General features: G+C 36.7%; 1 protein-coding gene across 1 annotated transcript; it reads left to right on the plus strand.

Moving 5' to 3' along the window:
• The first annotated feature begins 581 nt into the window (after positions 1-581).
• LOC134671481 (uncharacterized) lies at positions 582-25,341 on the plus strand. The gene is made up of 4 exons (XM_063529346.1): positions 582-829; positions 19,563-19,697; positions 20,964-21,045; positions 21,185-25,341. Exons 2-4 carry the CDS (start codon positions 19,573-19,575, stop codon positions 22,574-22,576), a joined length of 1,599 nt encoding a protein of 532 aa, XP_063385416.1. The 5' UTR covers positions 582-829; positions 19,563-19,572; the 3' UTR covers positions 22,577-25,341.
• The last annotated feature ends 1,556 nt before the right edge of the window (positions 25,342-26,897 follow it).

Raw genomic sequence — 26,897 nt, forward strand, 5'->3', positions numbered from 1 at the left:
TTGTTTGTGACTGCTAACGCCATCTAGGGATCCATGTAAGAACTATAACACAACAGCAAAGTTTTTTGAAATCGATTAAAGTCATTATGTTAATTGTAATTATAATAGAAAGAGTTGGAATGTATTTGAAATAATTTCTAACTGAAAAATGTTAATATATTATTCATAATAGAGCATTCTGGTGTTTATAACTCTTGGTCTAGCAGAATACTACGTAATCCGGCTACTCACCAACAGGTGGCGCTAGTTGTAGTGAAAAACATCGCTTTATGTCACGCCCAAAATATAATACTACTGATAAACGATTACTTGTTATTGTGAAATAGAAATGACGGACCACTAATTCCATCGACTATTCTTATTCATCACATACACAACCAACCATTCCTGTGCAATTTTTCATTCGCATTACATTTTGCAATAAAAATGCAACAAGAAAATGACATTACAGTTCTCTTTCAAGTCTTTTGCCCGGTAAGTTAGTCATCTCGCTCGCACAAGCGCGACGCGATCACGCGTTCGAGGGAGTAAAAAAATGTGTCTACCCAGTTTGAAGTACAGCATATCAGCTGACAAGCAAAGCAAAACAGTCGGTGCGCAACCATCTTGTCAAAACTGGAGTTGGACACAAATAAATATTATAAAATGTCCTAAATCGCTCGTAATGACATAACATTATCTTCGTATTTAGTAAAGTATTGTGTTTAGTTTACGTTGGTGTTGTTTTCAACGCGGTTATTATACATTTTACTCAATATTTCGAGTTTTGTGTTGCGTCAAATGACGTCATGTATGTGATTATTAAACACGTATCGTGGCTGTCGAGTTTGTAAGTATTTTCTTTTATTTCCTTGTTGATATTATTGGATTATTTCTAATTGGGAGTTATTGGAAAGTGTGTGCGGTTGCTCGTTTCATTCATGATTAGTGTGGGAGATAGCGTTTCTTTTGTATGTGCGGTGTTTTTCATACGCGTCTTTGGGTTGTTGGCAATTTGCAATGCCCTTGAAAATAATGCAGCAAAAATCACGTTCCAAGCCGAAACGAGCAGTGAATCTCACTTTCTGTTCCATTCATTATGTAGGTGCTATAAAGCGTTTGAAGTGCCAATTACCTATATTCGTACCGCGCATAGCAACCGAATAATTCGTCCCCTAAAATAGGAATCGCGTATAGAAAGTGTTGTTTTGTATGAAACATTAAATAACTCTGCATATAGGTACGATGCCGTGCTAAAAATAACGCTATATCAAACGCGATTATGTTATACATTATGTAGTAAGTGTTGTAACGATGTCACAAAAGGAGTTTTTTTATTAGACTATGTAACTACCTACACGGCCGCTAACTTCTAACTTTCCAATTTTTATCGAGTGGAGCCGAATTAATTATATTTTAGATGTTTTGTGGTAGATCTTGACAAATACGACTAAATAGGAATATGCTAATCATCTCTGTAATAGTGGGCGTGCGTAATCATTTCATCAAATTGTTGTATGTGTGGGTACTTCCCCACATAGGTAGCTTGCTTGATGTTGTCGCTAATATAGGTACCTAGCCATTCTGGCGTCCCAACATCAATATCACAATACCTATTTGTATTTCGTATAGCTATTACTTCATTAGAGGAAACTAAACTAGTATTTACTGTTGACAATACAAATAATGCTTTCTTACGAAACGAATACTTAATAAACCAACAAACCTATTATTTTCTCTTTACTTGACATGTATAGTGACGTACCACGTTTTAATTGCTGCCTATTATCGGTTTTTCCGTTTCAACATTTATATCGACAAATCGATAGCGCCATCTGTATTTAAATTTAAAGCAACTGCCGACTACGTAACTTGACACGTGCAAGAAGAAAAACTTAGTAAATCAATGCCATTTTTTATAACATCGTGAAGTGGCTTCTTCAATCAATACTTTAAAAAGGCAGTCTCTAACGTAGATTTAAAATACAATAGTGACTTTGTTTCTTCGTAATGCATTTATAACATTGATGTTAGGTCATGCGGAATAAAAGTCGAAACCTAATAGGAATAGGTACTTATTACAAAAACCTTGTCTATAATAGTAGGCGGAATAGTTTCCGTGTCCAGTCTGGTTATTATTTACATTGATATAGGCAAGAATAGAATGAATAAATATTTACATACCTATTTACTTTTAATTACGAGTATGCCTCCTTTCTTAGTGAAAACAAGAAAGGTGCCTGGTTAAATATATTCGTACCTACCTCTTTGTATCCTACGAAATGTGATTCTGTTTGCAATGGTCCGTCGGATTAGGCTAGGCATATTGATAGAGCGCTCTATTGGAAATTGAAATGACAAGACCCCCCTACCTCGGCATTCCTGACCTAGATATTGACCCCATACCGTGGAACTTTAATCAGTATCGATTAGGCACTCGACTTGTAGACACCATTTGAATATTTTTCTTAGGTTCCATGTAGTTACTTAATGTAGTCTTCAACTACCTATCCATATTTTTGTAGCTAAAATAGAGTGAATTTGTAGATTCTAAGTCAGTTTTTTTAGATTTACGAATATTAATAAATATGCCTCATAATTTCGGGTTTCAACCAATTAAAACCAATCGGCAGTTTTTTATCGCAGAGTTTGTATAACAGTCATAATTTAACAATAATAAAAGGTAGATCAACTCCCATGTCATGGTTCACAGGTAGTCCAGAGATTCAAGATAGTACTCCTGTTTTTATCTCCAATTTTATGATATGATCTTTTAATAAGCAGACTAATAATTAACATCAGTTTTAGACGCTCAACGAGGCACTATTCAGACCAAATTATACCCTAACCTAACCTCGAGTTTCTCAAGCAAAATGGTTTTTTAAATGAATAAATTAAACTATTTTATATTAAACAACATGCTTCGCAAAGTTTGTGCAGTTTGACCCAACCTGTTTAAATGTAGCGTTAACAATAACATTTTCATACCTACCTACAGTGAATCATGTCGTTTATCAATATGGTTTAATGAATACTTGCTAAGTTCGCCATTTGTAATGTTATAACACGTGAACAAACATTGGTTAATATTAAAAAAATTAAAGCATCATTATGGTAAACTGTAATCGAATTTGATACTCCAATTGAGGGGGGATTTAAATTTTCTCGAGGCAGAGGTGTAGGGTTGGAGCCGGTGTAGCTTTATTTGACGTTCATAAGCGCATTGTAATATCAGTAACATGCCTACTTGAATAAACTATTTTTTATCTTTATCTTACTATTTAGTATGGCACATTTAACACAAAAAAATATGTTTTACGTAGCTATTGCTACCCATTCAATCTTTTTAGATAACAGCCTTAGCTATTGACGAGTGGTGTTCAGACGATTCGTCAAAATTTAATACTCATTGACTCCATCCTAAGTCTGCCGTCGCCAGCCTCTTGGTACTTGGACCTATCTACCTAAAATCATTGTGGAAAGGCATTTCAAATGTCTTTACAAGTAGGTATGTCAGTCTTTATTATCAGATTTCTGTGCTACGTGCCGCAATACATCTATGATTTACGAGTAGTAGATGCCGCTGAATCTTACTTCTAATTTATCATGCATATACAACTTATTTTGCGAAAATCTTTATGTTCCATCTCTTTCCTTAATATCGTCAACCAAGGTGATGCAGTCACATTTGCGCAAACGCCACTAAGAAAAATATTGCGGTGTTGTTCTCATTCCCTTCCAAAACATTACGCTCATTATTCATCCTCTTTCTGAAAACTTGGCCTCTCGACATTTACATTAAACAATAATAACATATTTTTCTTCAATAATGACTATGCTAATACTCTTAACCTTAAGGTATTTGGCGATGCAAAAACAAGCAAGAATCCTGTATAGTCTGCAAGACTTGTGTACACGCTCATTATAAACGGCGAGAAATAAGACGGTTTACTTATTAACTCACATTATAAACGGGTCTAACGCGAATTATATTCAATTACCTTTATTTACCGACGTTTCGACACAGGTTTCACTGGTCGTGGTCGCGGCTGACTGATTGTCCCAGCAAAATGTCAAAACAGAGATTTGTGCATCTACCCGACGAAAAGTGTATGGAAAAGTTTGGGGTAGACATCACATTTTTCAAACCACCCACCACACATAATGTTAATTATTGTCAATAGTCCGACACGCAACACTCACAATATCCACGCACCCGTCCGAAGATAGATCCTTTGGCTTTAGCTTCTGTATCACTGGTTCCCAAGTTGGCGATAAGTTGAAACCATCCTCCCTATTAAAATTCCTGGGGTGTTTCTTGATTTCAATTGCTTCTCGCACAACTCGAGGATAATAATGGCGTTCAGTGGAGACAACTTTTGGTCTATGCAACTCAATCCAGTGATTTGTGCCAGATGTAAGAAGATGTTCGGCGATTGCGGATTTGTGTAATTGGCGATTTTTAACTGCCGCTATGTGCTCTTTCACCCTCTCTTGCACGCTCCGTTTAGTTTGTCCAATGTACACACTTCCGCAGCTACAGTCTATTTTGTATACGCCCGGATTTTGGTACGGAATGACATCTTTTGGACTGCGCAACAGATCTGCTACTTTGAATAACGGCTTGTATACAGTCAGCCGTTATTCAAAGTAGCAGATCTGTTGCGCAGTCCAAAAGATGTCATTCCGTACCAAAATCCGGGCGTATACAAAATAGACTGTAGCTGCGGAAGTGTGTACATTGGACAAACTAAACGGAGCGTGCAAGAGAGGGTGAAAGAGCACATAGCGGCAGTTAAAAATCGCCAATTACACAAATCCGCAATCGCCGAACATCTTCTTACATCTGGCACAAATCACTGGATTGAGTTGCATAGACCAAAAGTTGTCTCCACTGAACGCCATTATTATCCTCGAGTTGTGCGAGAAGCAATTGAAATCAAGAAACACCCCAGGAATTTTAATAGGGAGGATGGTTTCAACTTATCGCCAACTTGGGAACCAGTGATACAGAAGCTAAAGCCAAAGGATCTATCTTCGGACGGGTGCGTGGATATTGTGAGTGTTGCGTGTCGGACTATTGACAATAATTAACATTATGTGTGGTGGGTGGTTTGAAAAATGTGATGTCTACCCCAAACTTTTCCATACACTTTTCGTCGGGTAGATGCACAAATCTCTGTTTTGACATTTTGCTGGGACAATCAGTCAGCCGCGACCACGACCAGTGAAACCTGTGTCGAAACGTCGGTAAATAAAGGTAATTGAATATAATTCGCGTTAGACCCGTTTATAATGTGAGTTAATATGTATTCAAAACGCGAAAGTTTAAAATATTATAAGACGGTTTACTAACAATACGTGTTGTGGAATTGAAATTACGCGCTAAATATTTGTGCTCTAAATGTTTCTTCGTTCTTTGAAATGATGCGGGTATAATTTTAGTATCTACCATATCTTTGAGCCATATTCTTTTAAGATACTTAGACTAGTATTTTCAGGTGTCAGAAATTCAGTTTTTTTACGGTATTGTGTTGTGCCTGTTTTGTCTAGTCAAGTGACACTTATAAATAGAGGTCCTAAAGCAGTTTTATAAACTATACATTCTTTTATTGGGCAGTCGTGTAATAAAAAGAGTTATAGATAAATATGCCCCCGTATTCGTAAAAGCCAACCTTTGGTCAATTTTGTCCCTTTCTAACAGACACTAATATTAAAATGACAAATAAGGACAAATAATTAACAAGGGCTAATAGACTTTTACAGGCGTTAATGACTTATGAATAACACCAATCCTTTAGGAATATTGTTGGTGTTTTGTTTTAAGATTTTTTTTATAATTTTTGTACTAGAATGTAAACATGAGCTAAACATTGTTATATTTATTGAAGCTAATAGCAATTTATTTCAGAAACGTTAATTTGCATCGAACGAGCGTTACTTACAAACAACTTGCCTTTATAAATAGCCGGATATGTCTGCAACTGTTCTAATTAAACCGTTTACGCTTTCCATCGCGCTTGTAAGGGATTAACTTGTCAAACCGATTACTTTCAACTTTATTTGGCAATACAATTGTTTAACTTTTTGTCGATTTTTAATCACGTCAGTCATTCAAAAAAAGAAAAAGTAAAACTAACAAAATATAATCACTGAAATTTAGCAAAAAAAAGAATTGCAATTGAAGTATACAAAAAATCTTAGTCAGCAATACTTAAAATACAACAACAATAAAACTTATAGAGTTTTCAATGTAAATTGTTAAGAAAAGCATTCTAGCTGTTAGTGGTATGATATAATTTATGCTGTTTCTACCCTTTGTAATGTACCTACTAATATTTCAACTTTAAAAACCACACAAAATGTTTTTGGCAATAATAAAAATTACATATAATATTCCCCTTCCTGCAAACACGCTAGCAATTAAAATAGGCCATAAAATATAATCAAATATCACTAATGAATAACCGCTATCGTGTATACCCGTTTCGTTATCAACTACTCAGAATTTTCCTCCATTCCTTTTAATAGGTTTAAACTTTTGTCATTGTATTTTGGACTATATTTTATTTAGCACTTGGTATAAAATTTCTGCACATTGATACGTTTGCTTCGTTCCATTCGGTCGATTGCCATACAAAGACTGAACGAATGGGATATGTCGGGATGAGAATGAACTACAATGATGATATTTATTTTAAACTGTTTTCTTTCTGACACGCTGTTAGCAATTAAGCACATCGTCCGTTTAATGGTAAGGTTCCTATTACTATTAAGAAAGTATTTACTTTACTTACCTACAAGGAAGCGTAAGGTTTCTTCACATTAGACGCAGATCCGCAGGTCGCTCACTGCGAGCTGCAAAAGTGCATACTCACTTTATGAATGAATTTCGTTAATAATGTGGGTATGCACTTTTGCAATTGAGTGTACGTGCATAGCGCTGTTCCTCTCACACTGAAGCGGTGTGCGGATCTGCAGATATAACTCGTTACTTTAATAAATGCCATTTGCTGACTTGCTGAGAATTGCAATTGAAGTATACAAAAAATCTTAGTCAGCAATACTTAAAATACAACAACAATAAAACTTATAGAGTTTTCAATGTAAATTGTTAAGAAAAGCATTCTAGCTGTTAGTGGTATGATATAATTTATGCTGTTTCTACCCTTTGTAATGTACCTACTAATATTTCAACTTTAAAAACCACACAAAATGTTTTTGGCAATAATAAAAATTACATATAATATTCCCCTTCCTGCAAACACGCTAGCAATTAAAATAGGCCATAAAATATAATCAAATATCACTAATGAATAACCGCTATCGTGTATACCCGTTTCGTTATCAACTACTCAGAATTTTCCTCCATTCCTTTTAATAGGTTTAAACTTTTGTCATTGTATTTTGGACTATATTTTATTTAGCACTTGGTATAAAATTTCTGCACATTGATACGTTTGCTTCGTTCCATTCGGTCGATTGCCATACAAAGACTGAACGAATGGGATATGTCGGGATGAGAATGAACTACAATGATGATATTTATTTTAAACTGTTTTCTTTCTGACACGCTGTTAGCAATTAAGCACATCGTCCGTTTAATGGTAAGGTTCCTATTACTATTAAGAAAGTATTTACTTTACTTACCTACAAGGAAGCGTAAGGTTTCTTCACATTAGACGCAGATCCGCAGGTCGCTCACTGCGAACTGCAAAAGTGCATACTCACTTTATGAATGAATTTCGTTAATAATGTGGGTATGCACTTTTGCAATTGAGTGTACGTGCATAGCGCTGTTCCTCTCACACTGAAGCGGTGTACGGATCTGCAGATATAACTCGTTACTTTAATAAATGCCATTTGCTGACTGAAATTTTAATTTTCTAGGTTTTTTTTGGAAAAGGGTTAGTGTGGTATGACTGAACAGTTTTTGTAGAAGCCCTTATATGAATGCCAACAACCAAAACGTGCAGCTATTCGGCGTTGATGAAAGCCTCGTATCAGCAGCGATAATATTTTTATTGCCATGGTTTGGTATCTTATAGGTATTCTCAGTTTGGTTTCGAATTATGTCTACCCCGTGTATGAAGTAAGAAGCTCATTGTCAATGACCTAGAGTACCTTGACTCTATGAATAAATAGAGTTTAACACTAGTTTTTTTACATAAATTATGAAAATTTGAATAAACTGATGTTTGCAACCGTATATTTAATGAGGTCCCGACGTTATGGTATTATAAATCTAATATTGTTTATGAATTAAACATTCTATTATATCCTTCGCGTTGCGCCACTCCAGTCAAAAATCGTAATAAGTATATTTTTCATATCACCGTTAGGTATTTTTGTCTATGCAATTCTAAATAGGTGTCTCCCACGTTACATGTGTGCGTAAACAGTGCGGATTGCCAAAAAGACTAGGTATATTTCTATAGTACTGTATTTACCATACCCAATAGCTACTTGCGTATGGAATGTGTTGTATTGTACCCAGGGGTGGGAACTTAAAATAATTAGCAATAAACACAGAATTTATAACGATCGACCTTCAATTAACTTAATGTCTGTACTCGTTATAGGCACCGTTGCCAGCTTTACTATTTGTTGCCATGCAACTCCGATGTTTTTTTTACTAAGGTTTAAAACCCGCAGACTATACTTCAATGACTACAATTGTCAGGGTTATAACTGTTATAAGATAAAATAATAATGAAAATCTGTGATTTATTCTGTTAAATTTCGCATACTAATCGACATGTTTTTTAAACGATGGCATCACTATCGTTTTAAGCCTTGCGCGTAATCCTCGTTGTCAAATACCGGTTTTATCCCATCCCTTGAATGTTTCTAGCTTTGTACAATTGTACAATGTGCTTAATATTTTATTGTAACTGTAAGTAGATACAATAAGCAATTCTAAGTAATAATAACGCTCGTTGAATTCGATAACTAGTTTCCTTCTGATAAATGGTTGTAAACCGGAAATGTTTGCAAAAATGCTGCCATTAGTCCTGTTACATTAGTGAAGTAGGTGGTTAATATAAATAAATTAAGGGGCTTATACACAAATAGAGTTTGTTCGGAAAGAGAAGAGTCTCTTCTCTCTCCGCATATAGTTCGTTTTTTTTAGCATTAGAAAGAACTCCACAGAAGCAAGCGTGCAGTTTTTATCAGGCTCTTTAATTGTTAATAATTATTGAATTATCTAATGTAGCATGGTCAATACATATAATTTAGTTCAAATTATTACCGCTAAAAGTGCCGGTTTTGGAACCACAAGCTTACTTCTGCGAAGTTCTTTCTAATGCTAAAAAAACGAACTATAGACTCTAACATTTTTTACTTGCAGCAGTTTACATTTGTACACGCGCGCGCGTGCTTTCTTAGGATTCCGTAACCAAAAACGAACCCTATTACTGAGACTCCACTGTCCGTCTGTCTTTCTGTCACCAGGCTGTATCTCATGAACCGTATAGACAGTTGAAATTTTGCTGATGATGTATTTCTGTTGCCGCTATAACAACAAATACTAAAAACAGATTATAATAAATATTTAAGTGGGGCTCCCATACATCAACAAACGTAATTTTTATGGCGTTTTTTGCGTAATGGTACGGAACCCTTCGAACGCGAGTCCGACTCGCACTTGGCCGGTTTTTTACTTTGTGTCAAACATCCCGTGTAACCATGTTTCTGGCAAAATATAATTTCAATTTGTAGATATATTGTCGATATTGATTCGGTGATATAATAATTACAAATATCTCGGCTAGAATAGGAACACGGCATAAAATATATAATAGCCTTGTAACAACATCATGACACATCACCCCGAGGTCATACATTGAACACAAAGTCAAAACCATACAAATAACTCAGAAAGTCGTGTCATATCTAAAATCAGGATTGCAATCAATTTGGCACTATAAGTGAAAGTATTAAGTTTCAAATTCGTTTGTATGCCATTATTGTGACGTTTTCATCTTTAAAACTGGTGTAGCGCTGATTGATGGGTGTAATGACAGATTGTGACGTCATCGCGATATTTTTTTGCGCGCTGTGCGATATTGTCTGCCAAAAGTTTGTAAACAATGGGATGAACTTCTGTTTTAGATTGTTTTTGTCCCTTTTCATAACAAACAACAACTTTAGACAGAGAAAAATAAAGGTTAACAGTCCAATTCTAACGTGCACGTGACATCAAAACGATATTTGAATCATATTGGAATCACTTCAGTCGGCTGTCATTCACGCGGTCATTTCGCTCGGACTTGTCCGTTCCGTAGGTGCGATTTAGAGCGAGTGAGATGCCCGCGCGAGATGACATTTAATTTAATTGATAGGTATGATTCCAATACTCCATATTGTTTATAATATTGTTTTGTCAAGTTCACTTTCGAATTGGCCTGTTAGATGTTAGTAAATATCGCATTTAAAATTTTAAATAATAGTAGGTTAGGTAGGTAATGCGCCCTTGTTTTTTTCTTTCTTCGATCCTATAAACATTCCAGATAAATATTCGAAACAGATAAGACCTTTTTGTCTTAGATGTAACATAAAGATTTTAATTATCATATCCTTTATCTTAGTAGATTAACTACATATGTGCATTTCTTATCGAGAGTAGTGATGTGACAACGTTATCGGTTTTTGAATTAAACTCTTCGCTACTTGTTTGTTTACCAATGAGTCATGTCTATTCTATGTAGGTATGGTTTATTGATGCTAATACATATGCCTAGACTACATATACCTATATGTCTTATCGAGTGTAGATAGTACGTATGTAGGTATAAGATAAAACCTTACTGTGTAAGTGAAAGTTGTTCCTGCCGCATAACGCTACGTCTTACGTAGGCGAACAACGCGCGAACGCGGCGCGGCGCGGCGCGGCGAAAGCGGCCGCCGCCGCGCCGCGCCGCGCCGCGCCGCCTGACATTCGCGTGCAAATCGCGCCGCACCGCGTTCGCAACGAGATCGCTTACGTAAGACACTTCTATGGGCATCAAAGGATTGATTTCGCCGCGCCGCGCCGCGCCGCGTTCGCGCGTTGTTCGCCTACGTAAGACGTAGCGTAATGACTACAACCATAAAAAACATGAAATTGTAGTGCTTATCTATCTAATTTCCTATTATAATTATCGGTCTTAACAAACGTATGTTGAGCTTCCTGTGGAACTAAGTTGGATACTGGCATAATTTGCGGTATAATACTTTTATACAAATATATTTTTAAAACTGTATTATGTCTATATCTTTAGGTATTTAAATAAAAGTAAACAAAGTCTACGCTCAAATGGCTCCTTAAGCCAGTAGATGTGAAGAAAACATTACACGATCAAATAATGTAGGTTAAAGTCAGGTCGTTCAGTGACAGATCCAGGCGGTTTTGTATTTGGTTGGTTAACCAATAAATTTTATAACTACCCGAAAATTTACAAATTGTTTACTTTTATTTAAATACCTATGGATACAGAGTATAGTCAATGATGTGTTTTAAAACAAGATTTGACCTCGTCGTGTCGATTTCGCACGCTAACAGCAATCGCACACACGGCCTCTGCATTCGACCTTGACCTTGCCAGCAGGATTCTGCCAAATTTGACAGGTGATGCTACCTCAAAAGGTTTTGTACTCATAATTATATTTGCGAAGCTGTATCAGCCCAAGTGATTTTTTTCATGTGAAACAACACTCTAGTGTCCCACGGGGCACGGTCCTAATACTAAGTTGACTGGGTTCCGACCCACCTAATAAAAACTGCCAAAATCGGGACCCACCTCTTCACCGTCTTACACACGGTGGCCAAAAAATAAGTGCATTCCCGTTGCCAGGGAGGTTTTGGGATTATACTGATTGTGAGCAGCTTTTACTATATAGGACCAAGCCCGAAATCGCGAAAGAAAAATTACTCTCCCGTAGAAAATGGAGTAGAGGCCTTTTTTGACACTTTAATCAATTCGTTATTATCGGTTATTATACTTATTATTGATCACAGCCAGTTCAACAGGCAAATACCACGTGTGGTTCCATCATATTATTCATATTGTAGTATCTGGGACATTGCGTGTTTTGGTCACATTACATACCTAAGCAATTAAAATTTTATAGCTGAATTCTTAAAGCAATGGGGATCAGCCCGCTGAATTCTTGAATAAATTACTTTATATGAAAGATAATTATATTTTAGTGAAGATTTTATTTAACAGTGGCCTAAAAGACTGAACAAAGCCAAAGAATCTCTGTGAAACATTAATACTCGTACAATCTCATCGATTTTATGGTTTCCCGTCTAGGGCGTCACCTACGCTGTCGACACTGTACCAAAAGTCCATAAACCACGACGATCAACACGACGATAAACATAGACGATCCAGTGAAATCGGACACATTTGTTTACATTTAAAAAATATTATTATCGACACAAAACCTGTCATGCGTTTAAAATCTTTCTTATGTGTGTGGTGGTCTTAGTTCATGGGCTCAAACCTCGATTGTGCTTTATAGAGGAAATGCAAAAATATGACTCGAATGAAGATCATGTCTGACATAGACAACAGGTAAAAAATCTCCAGTAAATGCTCCGTGAACGAGCTTCAAAATAAGACAAATCCGGGGACAAGTGACAACGCGCAAAGCTAGTCTAAGTTCAACCATCATGTATTATCCTTTAGATCAATATGCCAGATTAGAAATGTGTCTTAACAGTCCGCCGGACGGTATTTATCGGCCTGTCAGAATTTTGTTCTAACTGACAGGCCGATACCGTCCAGCGGACTGTCAATCAATGGGCCCCTTTAGAGCAAATGTTAGGAATTTCCAACTGTATCAAACTGTATCCAAGTAACTACCTAAACGGACTATAAACGTTAACATAGTCATTATGCCTATGCGTTATTTTTTAAATTATATATGTTATACAAAGAACAGTAGTTATTACCTGTACCTAGTTATCGATTCCATATCGTCACGGCCTGAAACTTGCACCGTTGATACGGTATCAATGTTAAGGTCAAACACATTTCAAACAGTCTTTGTCTGCTTTTTTGTATAATCTTGCTTGTTTTTATCGCAATTTCAAGATAGCAATATTTGATCTACATAGGTACAGTATACAGTCACCTGCAATAATATATGACTCTTCAAAGGCCGCAAAAATATCTGACACGCTCGTATGGCTTTACGAATAAGATCGTGTGAGATATTTATGCGGCCTTCGTTGCGTAACTTATTTTTGCTAGTGACTGTACAGTACAGTTTGTACTTGGCCAATTTATTCTCTGCCGTAACCACCTAAAAGTAATTATATACTTCATAAAACTTAATATTAAAATAAATAAAAATAAAATAAATATTATAGGACATTCTTACACAGATTGAGTAAGTCCTACAGTAAGCTCAAGAAGGCTTGTGTCGTGGGTACTCAAACAACGATATATATAATATACAAATACTTAAATACATAGAAAACACCCATGACTCAGGAACAAATATCTGTATCATCATACAAATAAATGCCCTTACTGGGATTCGAACCCAGGACCATCGGCTTCGCAGGCAGGCAGGAATATTGTATAAAGAGAAGACCGTACACCCGTCTAAAATTCCGGCAACGCACTTACAACGCTTCTGATGTTGCGGGTGTCCATTGGCGACTGCAACTGCTTTCTATTAGGCGATTCTGCTCCTTTGGCTCCTATATCATAATTCATAAAATAATCCAAACGGCATATTTTTCGGTTAAAATCGATAATGGCGCATCACTATTAAAAATGTAATAGTCGATCACACATGAATGAAATTGTAGTAGTAGTGAACTCTTTATTGTACAATAACACATTTATAAGTAACTTACAACTAAGGAAAAGTTAGGTAGAAAAGCAAACTTATCCATTTAGGATCTCTTGCAAAGAAAAAAGAATTGTCATTTTAGGCGGTTATCGTTATCACACTAGATGAGATTCGTTCGTACGTAGTTCCGATGTTCGAGCGGGACGTCGCTATAATACGCACATAGCGTTGTCTCGCTCAAACATCGGAGCGACGGCGACGTGCGAATCGCATCCAAAGGGCCTACCGTTCGACGTGTTGCGTCTCTGTCGCACTTGTAAATTTGTACGTAGGTGTGACAGGGAACACGTCGAAAGTGGTTTGCGGTAAGCCCTCAGTATGATAACCGTTACGACGGCTGGGCTGGCAGAATGTCTGTAGTTTACGTACTAATTGATTATAAGTATTGTTTTGAACCGGTACGTACTTACCTGTGACGAAGTGAGAAGAATACAAAGTTTTCCCAAGGGAAATAATAGTTATTGGCTGTACAGCCTGTGGTTTTTATGAATAACCCACATACAAGACATCCTCCTGATCCTCCAGACTGAGCATAGTAGCGCGACCCCCTCTAATATATGGTAGTTTTACTCCATTTTCGAGTCAAAGTGTCTTTGTGTGACGCCCGTGTCTTTGAACGGACCAATCACGGCACGGGACCCTCTCATCTCGTCCCACGCACCCCTGTTTTTTTGGCAGCATCGGTTTCATGAAATAATAGCTCTAGGCTCCGTCTAGAGGATTCCTAGTCTATGGAATAACCTAAACAGTGTCATAGTTCTTGAGGAAAGGTATACAAATAAATTTAACCGCAAGGTGGTGTGAAGGTTAAAAAACAAAAACACAAACTTTTCGCTATCTGCAGTGCATCTCGCTCGTACCTACATATCTTATTATTGGTGCAAGCTAAATGGACAGATAATACCTAATTTATGAAATCAACATCTCTCCTTCGGTTTAAACAAAAGGAACGAGAGAGAAACAAAATACATAATTATCGTGAGATAATTAAAGCTTCCGCCGCCTGTTACGATCTTACGATCGTCCGTCACCTCCGCATTATTAAAAAAAACGGCCAAGTGCGAGTCGGACTCGCGCGCGAAGGGTTCCGTACCATTACGCAAAAAACGGAGAAAAAAGTCACGTTTGTTGCATTTTTTTGCTTTTAGTATTTGTTGTTATAGCGGCAACAGAAATACATAGTCTGTGAAAATTTCAACTGCCTAGCTATCACGGTTCTCGAGTTACAGTCTGGTGACAGACTGATGGACGGACGGACCGCGGAGTCTATAGAGTCCCGTTTTTTACCCTTTGGGTACGGAATCCTAAAAAAAGTCAAAACGTGTTAAGGTGGAGGTTCGCGCCGCGACAGAGACAAGCGACCGAGACAGAAGACCGCGAGCGCGACCGTCACTTGACGGTAGGCAACATAGAAACGACAGTTCGCGAGCGAGACAGAGGCTCTCGCGTCTCTGGCGCCTGTCTCTGTCTCGCTCGCGAACTGTCGTTTTTAGACTTGAACGAAGGTAATTTTACACAAACTTTGCAATGACGTGTGAAAGTGCCACAAGAATTTAAACTTTTATACATCCTTTAGCCTATAACAGTAAAAACCAAATTAGACATAAACTTACATCTAAATAAACTTGTTTAAAAGGATGCGCGATTTACATAACCCAATTATGCGCCGTCGTCGGGCGGACGGCGGACGTCGAAAGCTCTGCGCGCGCGCCGTTTTCACTTTCATGGGCCGTCGGCCCAGCCTCGGCACACTTCGGCTGTGGGTCAAGGCCCTGGAGTTTATGGGGAGCAGGTGAAATTTGGGCGGAAAATGGTAAACTTGAGCTGTGCAAGTCTAATTAACGTTAATAAGATGTTATTTTTGATATATGAGACTTTTTTTTATTTAGACGTTTTTATGTTACTTCCTTAAAACCATAATAGAAGGCAAAATCCAGTCAGAGGCAGACCTAGACGTAGCTATGCAGACCAAATAAAAGAAAAAGCTGATGTCGTGTCGTATCAAGAGGTCTAGGCTATGGCTTATGAGAGGGAGAAATGGAAAATACAAGAGGATACCTCGTAAATTGAAAAAGGAAGTATGTTATTTCAACTCAGAATCATGACCTCTTTCAATCCTACATAGTGTCTCAAGATTTTTATTTCGGCTCCGTTAACATTTTTCGGAAACTATGGCGGTAACGGAATGAATGAATCGAAAATATGAACATTTTGGGATACTTTTTCTTCTATCAGGTTCGAAAGAGCACGAAGTAAAATACCCAAAGTACAACTTTAAATAAGGAGTTCTATAAACATGATTGAGTTGTATGGTGCCTGTACGGCTGTTCCATACAAATTTGAATTAAGAAAAAATCACGTCTGCTTGTAGAACGACCTTGCTCTTATGCCGTCCGTTTATTATACTTTATACTCTGAGACTTTATAGGTCGCTTTGACATTCAAATTCAATTAGTATTTTATAAATAAAGACAAAAGGTTTTAATTCCTATGTGACAATTGCTTACGAACAAGTCAGGAAGTGTTCTTTCCAATATAAGTTGCGGATAAAAGAATTTATTGAGTATTTAAATTGAACTGTCGGTAAATCTTAAATTTTGTGGAGGTATCTGATGTTTCATAAACATAATAATGCTTAGAAAAAATATACATATTGTATTTTATTACACTGTTAAGAACTACTTTGTAGTCATTAAAGTCAGACTGTAAAAAGTCTGCAGCGATTTTGATAGCCCACGCAGTGCAAGTGTCATTTTAAACGTCAAACTTCTATGAAATTATGACGTATAAATAACACTTACGCTGCGTGGGCTATCAAATCCGCTGCAGACTTTTATTGGTGCGAATATAATTGTGTGAACCTCATTATTCTCCGTAACATTTAATTTATATTTTAATTGTAGTATCTGTGCGGAAAGAGAAGGGTCGTACGATGATTTGGTTCCCTCATATTCCACGACTCTTCTCTTTTCGCACAGACTTATACATATATTTTCCACTGGCTAGACTCCTATCGTCGACGCCGAAAATATCAACGAAAACTAGATTCCCTTGAAAAACATTTTCCCTTGAAAAGCTAACAAGGGCGTTAGGGCAGTTCATTTAATTTATTTTAAAACCTTGACATTGAACTGAAATAGATGTCATATGTATAGGTATAAGGTCTAATCTAAACAAAACTAAGTCAAAGAGGCGTCTTCTTTCAGAAAAAACTAGGCGTAGTTTTTATAAAATTACTTTAAAAATTTATTGTATTATACCTATTCGAGAAATTGCGAACTGTACCGCCTGTACGAGTGTACATGTACCGCCGAAGACTAGCATAGAGGTCCAGGGCGTTATTAGCCGTGGACTTAGACACATTTTCTTTAATAGGTATAGACATGTATTTCAGTTTATAATTTTTATAGTAGTGTGACTACTTAAAAACACATTTAATATAAAATAATTTAGTTTGTTATGTAAGTATGTTGACATCGAGTCGACAAGCACCATAAGAACCAACGAAAAATCGGTAAACTTGTCGACAGCAAGCGCAACACTATTTTAAGGTCAATCCGCAAGAATGTGGTCGCGAGTTATGTGGCACAGAACGTGATGTTGAGGAAATTGAAATTAGTTTGCGGGCGGAAGGTAGATGGCGTTGTTTCTTTCCCTTTGCTTATTATTTACGGTTTAAGATTAAAAGTTAAATTGCTCTTTTTTCGTTCAATTTGTATGTTATAATTATTTTAACAACAAGATCTTAATGCTAAGATTCTTCTGCGCCTTTTAGGGCAAGAATTTCCGGTGACGGTAATGTCGGTAATATTAAGTATGACACAATACATAAAGAATTACGATCGCGTGATTGATTCGTTTTTTATCGATCAGAATTCTATTTTGTTTTACTATTCTGTAGTGAAGTCTGGTCCATAGCAAAATAAGTCCAGTAATTGTAAATTAATGATATTTACGTAACTTATCAACCTCTAATTGTCTCATTTGACTAGTAACAATATAAAGGAATTGTGTCGCGTCACATCCGCGAAGGCGTGCTGTGAAAGTTTTCAACGTGATAATATACCTGTGGGTAAACGAACTTTGTAACCTTTGTTACGACAAAGTTACTTAAGCAGGTGAAGTGTCGCTACTGTTATAACTAACAGGTGAATTTTGTATGGCGCGCTGCTAGTTCAAATTTCGGCCAATCGATTATAATAAGTTTGTATTGTTACTTAATTATAGTATCTTACTTACTATAATAGTTTCATTTACAGACGTTTTTTATTTTACTTCACTGTTAGTTAATTTCGGTTAGATGTCGCTTGCCTAAACTAAGTTTCTACCTATAAAAAATGAATTAAACGAGTTTAACTTAAATTTTGGTTTTAATTAATATCTGAGGAAGATAATAACTTGTATTAAATTAATTTCACTATTTGTTGCATTATGCTTTTAAAAATATTAAAACCTAGTTTAGTTGTATATAATTAACTATATGACACGCATTCTTGGCTCGTTAGTAGCCGTTGGACTCATCTTGCTTTAACCTATTTGTCGATCTTTGACTCTTGGAGATTACAACTAACGATTTTTACTAAGGTTGGCTCTTTTTTCTTAAGGGGCCCACTGATTAACAGTCCGCCGGAAGGTATCGGCCTGTCAGTTGTTCGGAACTGTCAAAATTTCGTTCTAACTGACAGGCCGATACCGTCCGGCGGACTGTTAATCAGTGGGCCCCTTTACACGTTTGGTGTGCCGTCAGAAAGTTTACAAAATTTCCACATGGAAAAAATCGGAATCATTTCATATTTTTGTATGGAAACCGAAACTTTTCATTTCAAAAATAAAACATTCCTTTGATCGTTAATTCCTATGATAACTTCCTGCAATTTCCGAGAACTTTTCCAACTTTTGGTAACTACTTCCACAACTTTATGGCGATTTAAAAGACTTGTCAAGGGGCCCACTGATTAACAGTCCACCGCCGGACGGTATCGGCCTGTCAGTTAGAACAAAATTTTGACAGTTCCGACCAACTGTCAGGCCGATACCGTCCGGCGGACTGTTATTCAGTGGGCACCTTTAAGGCTGGTATTATCTTTCTAAGCTGATATTTCACAATTTTATAGCTCTGCAACATTTAAACCAACAACAAAGCAACAGACACAATACAAAACTCATGTCATCGACCTTATATCGCTGTTATCACGTGACGAATTATTTTGCACTTGGCAAAGGAACGTACATACTTGATACCGTGTTCACTGATAGCGATAATACATGTAAATATACAATCTTGAGTCAGTACGGTAGCTTTGCTTTATCTGGATATGTGAGACTTTCATAACAAATATATTTTTCGGTAATTACCCATTTTTCGCAACACTATTTATCGATATCGAATCGTAGTCGGACCAAAACTCTGCATGACAAAGTTTGGTAAAATTGATGTTAAATTTCTATGAAAATATACATTATAAATTACTCATAAAGATGATTATACAGCAGAGTGGTATCAAATAACAATCGTTTTATCAAAGCGTATACCGTTGCGTAAGTATACATAAAGATGATTATACAGCAGAGTGGTATCAAATAACAATCGTTTTATCAAAGCGCATACCGTTGCTAATGCAATTAGTTCCTTTCGTCTTCAGTTTTCCTGTGTTCAAATACTTCAAATTGTTAATTATAAAGCAAAAGCTTTGTTGCCTGTAGTAACAATATTTATGTTTTTGTTTCAGGTAGTGAATCATGTTAGAGCAGGACGGCGACAGCGAGCCGGCGCACCACGCGCGCCGGCCGATGAACGCGTTCCTAATATTCTGCAAACGTCACCGGAGCGTCGTGCGCGACAAATATCCTAACCTCGAGAACAGGTGAGTTAGAGATGCCACGAATATTCGGCAAAGTGGCCGAATAGTTGCTGTATTCGGCCGAATGTTGCCTACTATTCGACCGAATACAGAATATCTGTTACACCTACCTAAAAAGAAAAATATCACAATATCTAGGTATATTTAATATTTAAAATGTATTCTTGGAAAGCAAAATATTTTATTTTTATCATGGGTCTGATTCATTAATTCTGTTCAACATAAATAATATAATCTTAGCAAACGTTGTGCTTTGTTGGCGAACAATTTTCATAAATTCATAATCATTGTGACTCGAAATGTTCGCATGTCCTGCCGAATATTCGGTATTCGGTCGAGAGAGAGGCCGAATATTCGGTATTCGGCCAAATTCACTATTCGGGGCCCTCTCTAGGTGAGATAGTGATCATGCTAGAGCAGGACATTGTTGAAGCTGTTTCTTTTCTCTTAAATGAATGTGTTAATTATACAGGATTTTGACTCTTGGAGATCCTATACCTCTCTATACTCTGTATCTTTAGGTATTTAAATAAAAGTACCTAAACAAAATCTACCCTCAAATGGCTCGTTAAGCCACTTGAGGCTAGATGAAAACATTACACGATCAAATAATGTAGGTTAAAGTCAGGTCGTTCGGTGACTGGTCCAGGCGGTTTTGTAATTGGTCGGTTAACCAATAAATGTTATAACTACCCGAAAATGTACAAATTGTTTGTTTACTCTTATTTAAATACCTAAAGATACAGAGTATAAGTAATGGTAATGTAATATCTACATTAGTTTGAATTGGTAGTTGCAGTTAGTTGTACTTTATAATAATTATAATTGTTGATGTATTATTATTTTATGCTTGTATGTAAATTCAATGTTGACGTGCAAAGGTGCCCTTGTGACCTATTTGCTGAATAATAGTTGAAGTTGAAGCTGTGTAAGGGGATAAAACTCTGGGAATCCCCATACGTAGAGGATTCAATAAATGTAAATATATATTAGAGATGTTTCATTATTGTGAGTCACATTTTGTTTAAACATAATGTAAGCATATAAGAAGAAACAATGTAACTACATATTACATTGTCCCTCTTTAGAACATGGAAAAAGAATAATGAAACCATTCGTCTTAACTGTAGCAGCTAATCTATGAAATAAATATTATTATATTATACGGTAGAGGATTGGGTTGGGGTAATGAGAAAGGCCTATCTATAGTAAATTTACTTTATAATTGGTTTAAATTTATTATGCAATAATATGCGCTTCTAATTGCAGATCCATTACGAAGATTCTAGGAGAATGGTGGGCCAATTTGGATAAAGAAGAGAAAGCCTGCTACACAGGTCTTGCTAAACAGGTAATATTCATAACTTGTGAATTGGTAAACGTGTAGAGTAAAAACTAATAATTCAACGTGATTTCTGAACAATATCAAGTGGTTTTGTTAAATGTTTTAGTTATTTCAGGCTTTAATTTTTGCGTTATATTGGTTCCAGTACAAAGACGCCTTCTTCAGCGCCAACCCTGACTTCAAATGGTACAAGCTCCCCGCCCCGCCACTCCGCACCCACACCTCCCGACCCAGAGAGACCAACGAGAAGGCAAGTGACTCCCCCGACATATTAGAATACCACGAGGTCGAGCTGGAAAAAACCAACAACAACTCCACCAAGGTTGACCTCAACAAGAAGCCTATTACCGAGAATGCCTTCGAAACCGACCCTAAAACCCTATCCATGTTCACTCCCGGAAAACTGGCCGACGAAGCCCAGATGGGAGGCCTGAGCAGCCTCCTAGCCGCCAAGACTGAAAACAAAACTCCAAACCCTTACTACTCACCTCCTTCTTATAAAATAAACACGATCTCAAACGCCAGATCTCATACTATTATAGAGGCGGATATGAAAGGTTTCACCCGAGAAGAGATGCTGCAAGATGCACTCTCGGAAACATCTAAGATATTCGAAGAGTTCGATGACCAAAAAGGTCGCCTTTATTACAGCGCCACAAACGACCAACTCACTAATCAGGATGTCATCGATCAGATTGTTGAAAAACGGTACTCTAGAGACGACGAGTACAGCTACCAGCAACATTGGTCAGAAGACGAAAAGAATATGAGATCCGACAGATCGTGCAAAGGGAAGAGATACCAGGAGTTCATGGCTGGAGGTGGACTGATAGTTAACAAGAGGCAGAAAAGAGATTACTCCGACAAGATGCCAGACGAAAACTACAACGCCTCGTGTAGTTGGGAGCCTGGTAACCCGCGCAGCGAAGAGTTCGTAGCTTACGATACGAAACAAAGTATGTCACCTAACGAAACACCGGCCGAAAGCGAATTTAAACCCGACGAAACCGAAGCACCCAAAGCAGACAATAACTTAAACAAACCTTTTAAGGCTGCAGATTTTGATTTAGACGCGAAAATTAAAGCGTTGCCCTCACTTAGTTTAGAAAAGTTTCAGCAAAAGAAACGCGAGAACAAACGCAAGAAAAAGACTAATAATGGGAAACCGAAATCGTTCGAGAGCTCCCATATAGTCAACTCCGTTCCTAGGCCTTACCCGAGCGACCGGTGGGAGACGGCCGAGTCCTGGCGCCAAAACGTCATAGGCAGTCAAAAACGGAAACCGAGGAAAATCAGCATCACAAGGCTCGAGATTAACAGTTTAATTTCTAGCGTAGATTTAAAGGAAGCGCATAACATCAGCCCTGAATTCAAAATCGCCACGGAAGCGCCTTGCGGCGTCCAAAACATGGAGACGCGTAAATCTCCTGGCAACGTCGACCTGCTGGCACTGGCCACGCTGGCCGAAGTCGCAGCGAGCACGTCCAAAATAGAAGAGGCGTCCATCGAAAACATTATGGCCGCCAACCAGGGCTAACGCTTCCAAGGTATAACATACCAACACCATTAGCCTTAAAAAGATATTCCAAAAATTATTTACTTTATAATCAGATAATATTTATATATAGATCTACTTTTACATACGCATAAAGATTAATATTATTGTACACTTTTAATTGTAGTTTTTATAAAGTAGATTATAGATTTTATTTATATGGAAATAAAAATCTATATATGTATACTTTAGTTGAGTACGGCGTTTAGGCTGCTACGTTCTGCTTTATTAGGTATAAAGGGTGATAGATAGGTAATTATTGATATCACACAAAATAAAAAAGAAGGCATAATCTTATACGTTTTAAGGAATACAAAAGTAATCCCCAAGATAGAGTATATTAATGAAATAACACGTTCCGAGGCAAAACGTGATTTATCTAAACGGAGCGTGGTATTTTCATGTATTCATCACAATTTACTATAAGTTATGAATGCCAAACATAAGTCATTATGTAAGTATATACAACCTCATTATTTGTTTTCATATAACATTAGTTTATTTAAATCGCCTTAATTTAGATTTAAAAATGAATACCAAGACATCACATGCATAGACTGCATTGCATTTTTAAAGGGTGTTATTTCGGTTAGCATGCCGTGCAGGTTTCAGAATTTTATTATTTTTTATACAGACGATTTTATTGCGTGTAAAATTAATCAAGATACTAGAAACATCGTCCCCTTTTATTGGGTTTTTGTTAGTAAACAGCAAGGAGCGGAATCGTCATAGCAAACATTTAAATATCAAAGGGAGAGACTAAAATATTTTATCGTCAGTCGATAACTGACACAGCGCAACAATAAGATGAATAGCATTTTTTTATAATTTTAATACTATAATTAGGTGCCTTAAATATTTTAAGGGACATGTGTTATAAAATAAATATATCCCACTTAAATAAATATTCTGCATCAGGTAAAGTACCTACATAAAATTAAATAGAAGAAAACAGTATAAATGTAAATTATATTTGAAATCTTTTCGGCATAAACTAAATGTTCTGATCAAATGAAAGAATGGCTTCCATCTTATTAAGTTTATAATATTTATTTGACGTGTTTCGTTGATTATAGATAGCAGATAGATAAAATATATTGTTATTTCCCTTTGACATTAGGATTTGTAATTTTGTACTATGACGATTCTTTCCCTTGGTAATCAGAAATTTATGGAAACGTTAATAACGTTTAGTTGAACGCTAGAGTTATCCTAAAGGCCTTACAAGCCGGCCAAATTTATTTGTGAGTTAAACTCGCAATTTAGCACTTGTGATAAACCTTTTCTAAGAGTTAGATGATAATTATGTTTCTCCTATCAATTTTTACTTTCACTCATTCTCTTTTATAAATTATTGTTTAATAAATGGAGATATCTACATTTAACTTACTAAATCCTATTTAAAAGAACATTCTCATTTTATTAACTGTTCATTGTTTAGTAAATATACAAAATAATTGTATCCCTTTAGGTACCTGAAACTCAAAAACTTCATGTGTATCATGAAACAAAAAAATATATTACAACTTTGTAATTTAAGTTATTTTAACCAATTTTAAGTTCACACCATTGTCACTAGCTTACTTTCGGAACAGTGTTTCTCAAATTGTTTTCTTTTTCTTATTTATTTGTGATGGACTTACTTTTTCTGTGATTTATTCTGTCGCCTATGGAGTTTCCTGAGGCCATGAGCTTCTGTTGCAGGTCTAGTCTAGAATTTGTATTGAAATTCAAAAGTGCACTTATATTTTTTAAAGTTACAGACATAGACACGCGCCATAATGTGACATGCTCATCCAAAGACCAAATGTATTTAGCATAGTATAGCTAGGTAGGTACTGTATAATATTAAATGATATAAGTAAGTGGTATATTATAGTATCTATCATATTTATATGTAAAAAAAAACATAGTTATATGACATTGCAAATGTCCATTTTATATTAAATGTAGCTTGTTGCATTTTTGTTTTAAAAACCATGTACTCTTCGCGGAGCTTAAATTTATTTGTTGATTTTTTATATAAAGATTTACGGATTGTTACGTTTTAATTGAAAATTGGTGAGCTTTTTAAGGTTCCTAAATGAGATTTAAAATTTGGCTTGGTCAGTATAAATCTAACATCACAATTACTGAATGTCTTATGAAAAAATGATTGCCTTGTGTAAGACGAAGCCTTATTTTACCGCACTAGAGTTAAGAAAAGTTGAAATGGGGCCAGTCTGCGGTCGGGCCGATTCGCACTTGTTCAGGATCGATCGTGTAAGGAGGTAGGGAAGTAATAGTAATGGACTCGATAAGTGTAAATTAATTAGTCAGAAGTACCTTTTGACGCACTAAGTCCATTATCGTATTGGTGCTAAGAGATCTGTTTTTCAAATTTCATTTAGATGCCTCCATTGCTAAACTTACTTCTATTTATCGCAATGGATGGTTCGTAGAAGTGATATAATCGAATTATTGTTAATTTTAAGCCATCGCTCGCAATCAGTTTTCATTAATTAGTAATTAAAATTATATTATTCACCTCGCAACTTGGTTACGAGATGAATACAATTGTTTCGTTGTTAAATGTTTGAGAAACACTGATCTATATTTTTTATTAGTTAGGCCATAGGGCATAATAAAGTCGGCACCCAAAGTGTATTTGGTTCCAAAGTATATATTGTTGAATGTTTTGTTACTGGAGAATGTGGTTCGATAATTATTATATCCTTTTATTGTAGAAATAAAGTTTATTCATATTATATGGTTGTTTAATTAATCACCTTGCTCCTATACATAATCGATTAAGTTACATAACGTACGATTGCAGTACAAACTAGAAACATCTATTTCATGCTAAAGCCTGCTGTAACAAAATAATCTGTACCGACAAAGTATGTTCAAATGTTAAAAACCGATAACTTATCGATATAAGAGTACAACACTAGTCGTAGACGCAGATAAGCGCCCTCCAGACTGCGCGTGAATCGCGGGCGAAGCCGCGAACGCGAGTGTGGAGTCTAGTTCGCTGATATGCGAAATCGACTCCAGACTCGCATTCGCGGCTTCGCGCACGAGTGTGGAGCGGGCTATAGACTGGGCTATAACCGCGAAAATCGAAGTTCGCAAATTGCGGACATCTTTCTTTGTCACTCTAATTACGCCTTCATTGGAGTAAAAGAGAAAGATCCCCGCAATTTTCGAATTTCGGTTTTCGCGGTAGCCCCTCTGTTGTTGAAAGGGACCAATAAAGGTATGTTCAAAGAGTTATATTAGGTATGTTTTATTTTACTGACCGCCGTATCAGAAAAAATGCAGTAGAGTAGCATAACAAAATATAACACAAGGCTTAGAGGATATAACCAACGGAGACGCCATGTCTATAATTTTCGGTACAAAATAGTCTGCCGTTTTTTGCGGGGGAGGGGCACATCAAATGTATAGGAACGTCATGTCAGATAAACGCCAGTCCATACATGTGGTTGACCATTGGCCGCCTATTTTCGACAGAGGGGAACGCCTGTTAATGGCCACTCCGTTTGGTTATAGGCGTACCGGACCGCGAACGCAGCTGTAAGTGGGAGCGAGAAAGAGATATACTGACCCGACCATGGTCTGTAAAGCGAAGTAGATTCCTCCAAAGGAAGAGCCGTGACCTTGCAGAACTGGCATACACTTGAAGCACTTAAAGAGCACAACGTTCAAGGCTGATGCACTCACAAGACTCGGTGCAACGGGGGTCAGCGGTTAAAAGTCTGTAAATGTTTTTATTCAATAAAGTTCTTTCTACTCAATAACGAACCATAGCTACACCTTTAATACTCAATATTTTGTTCTTAATATCACAAGTAAAAAATTAAAATCAGATCAAGTTGGAAGCAAATTAAATATCTTAAGAGCCCATCAACGTGCACACTAGCGCCACTGCTAAATAATCGTTATTATTTAAATTTAACGACAGTTATTTAAAAAAGGGGGCCGCTACGCACTGTATTGTGTATTTAAGTACCTTTTGAATACATTAAACTAGTTTTTATATTGCTGGATTCGTCAATCTATGCGTCCAAAGTTAAAACGGCCGTTTTTGTTTCGAGTTCATAGACCGACGAATCCAGCAACATAAAAACTAGTCTGATGTAATCAAAAGGTACTTAAATACACAATACAGTACGTAGCGGCCCCCTATTTTAAATACCTGTCGTTAAATTTTTATAATCACGATTATTTAGCAGTGGCGCTAGTGTGCACGGCTTTGCGCCGCGATTCGCGCACGAGTGTGGAGCGGGCTTTAAAAGATGGCTTAAAAAACTCGCATCCA

Source organism: Cydia fagiglandana, chromosome 15, assembly GCF_963556715.1.
Source record: "Cydia fagiglandana chromosome 15, ilCydFagi1.1, whole genome shotgun sequence".
Lineage (NCBI taxonomy): Eukaryota > Metazoa > Arthropoda > Insecta > Lepidoptera > Tortricidae > Cydia > Cydia fagiglandana.

Bases quoted from the DNA above. Each gene is read 5' to 3' on its own strand.
- LOC134671481 (XM_063529346.1), top strand. From the start codon at position 19,573: ATGTTAGAGCAGGACGGCGACAGCGAGCCGGCGCACCACGCGCGCCGG. The intron at 19,698-20,963 runs GTGAGTTAGAGA...TTCTAATTGCAG, and splicing joins TATCCTAACCTCGAGAACAG to ATCCATTACGAAGATTCTAG. The intron at 21,046-21,184 runs GTAATATTCATA...TATTGGTTCCAG, and splicing joins ACACAGGTCTTGCTAAACAG to TACAAAGACGCCTTCTTCAG.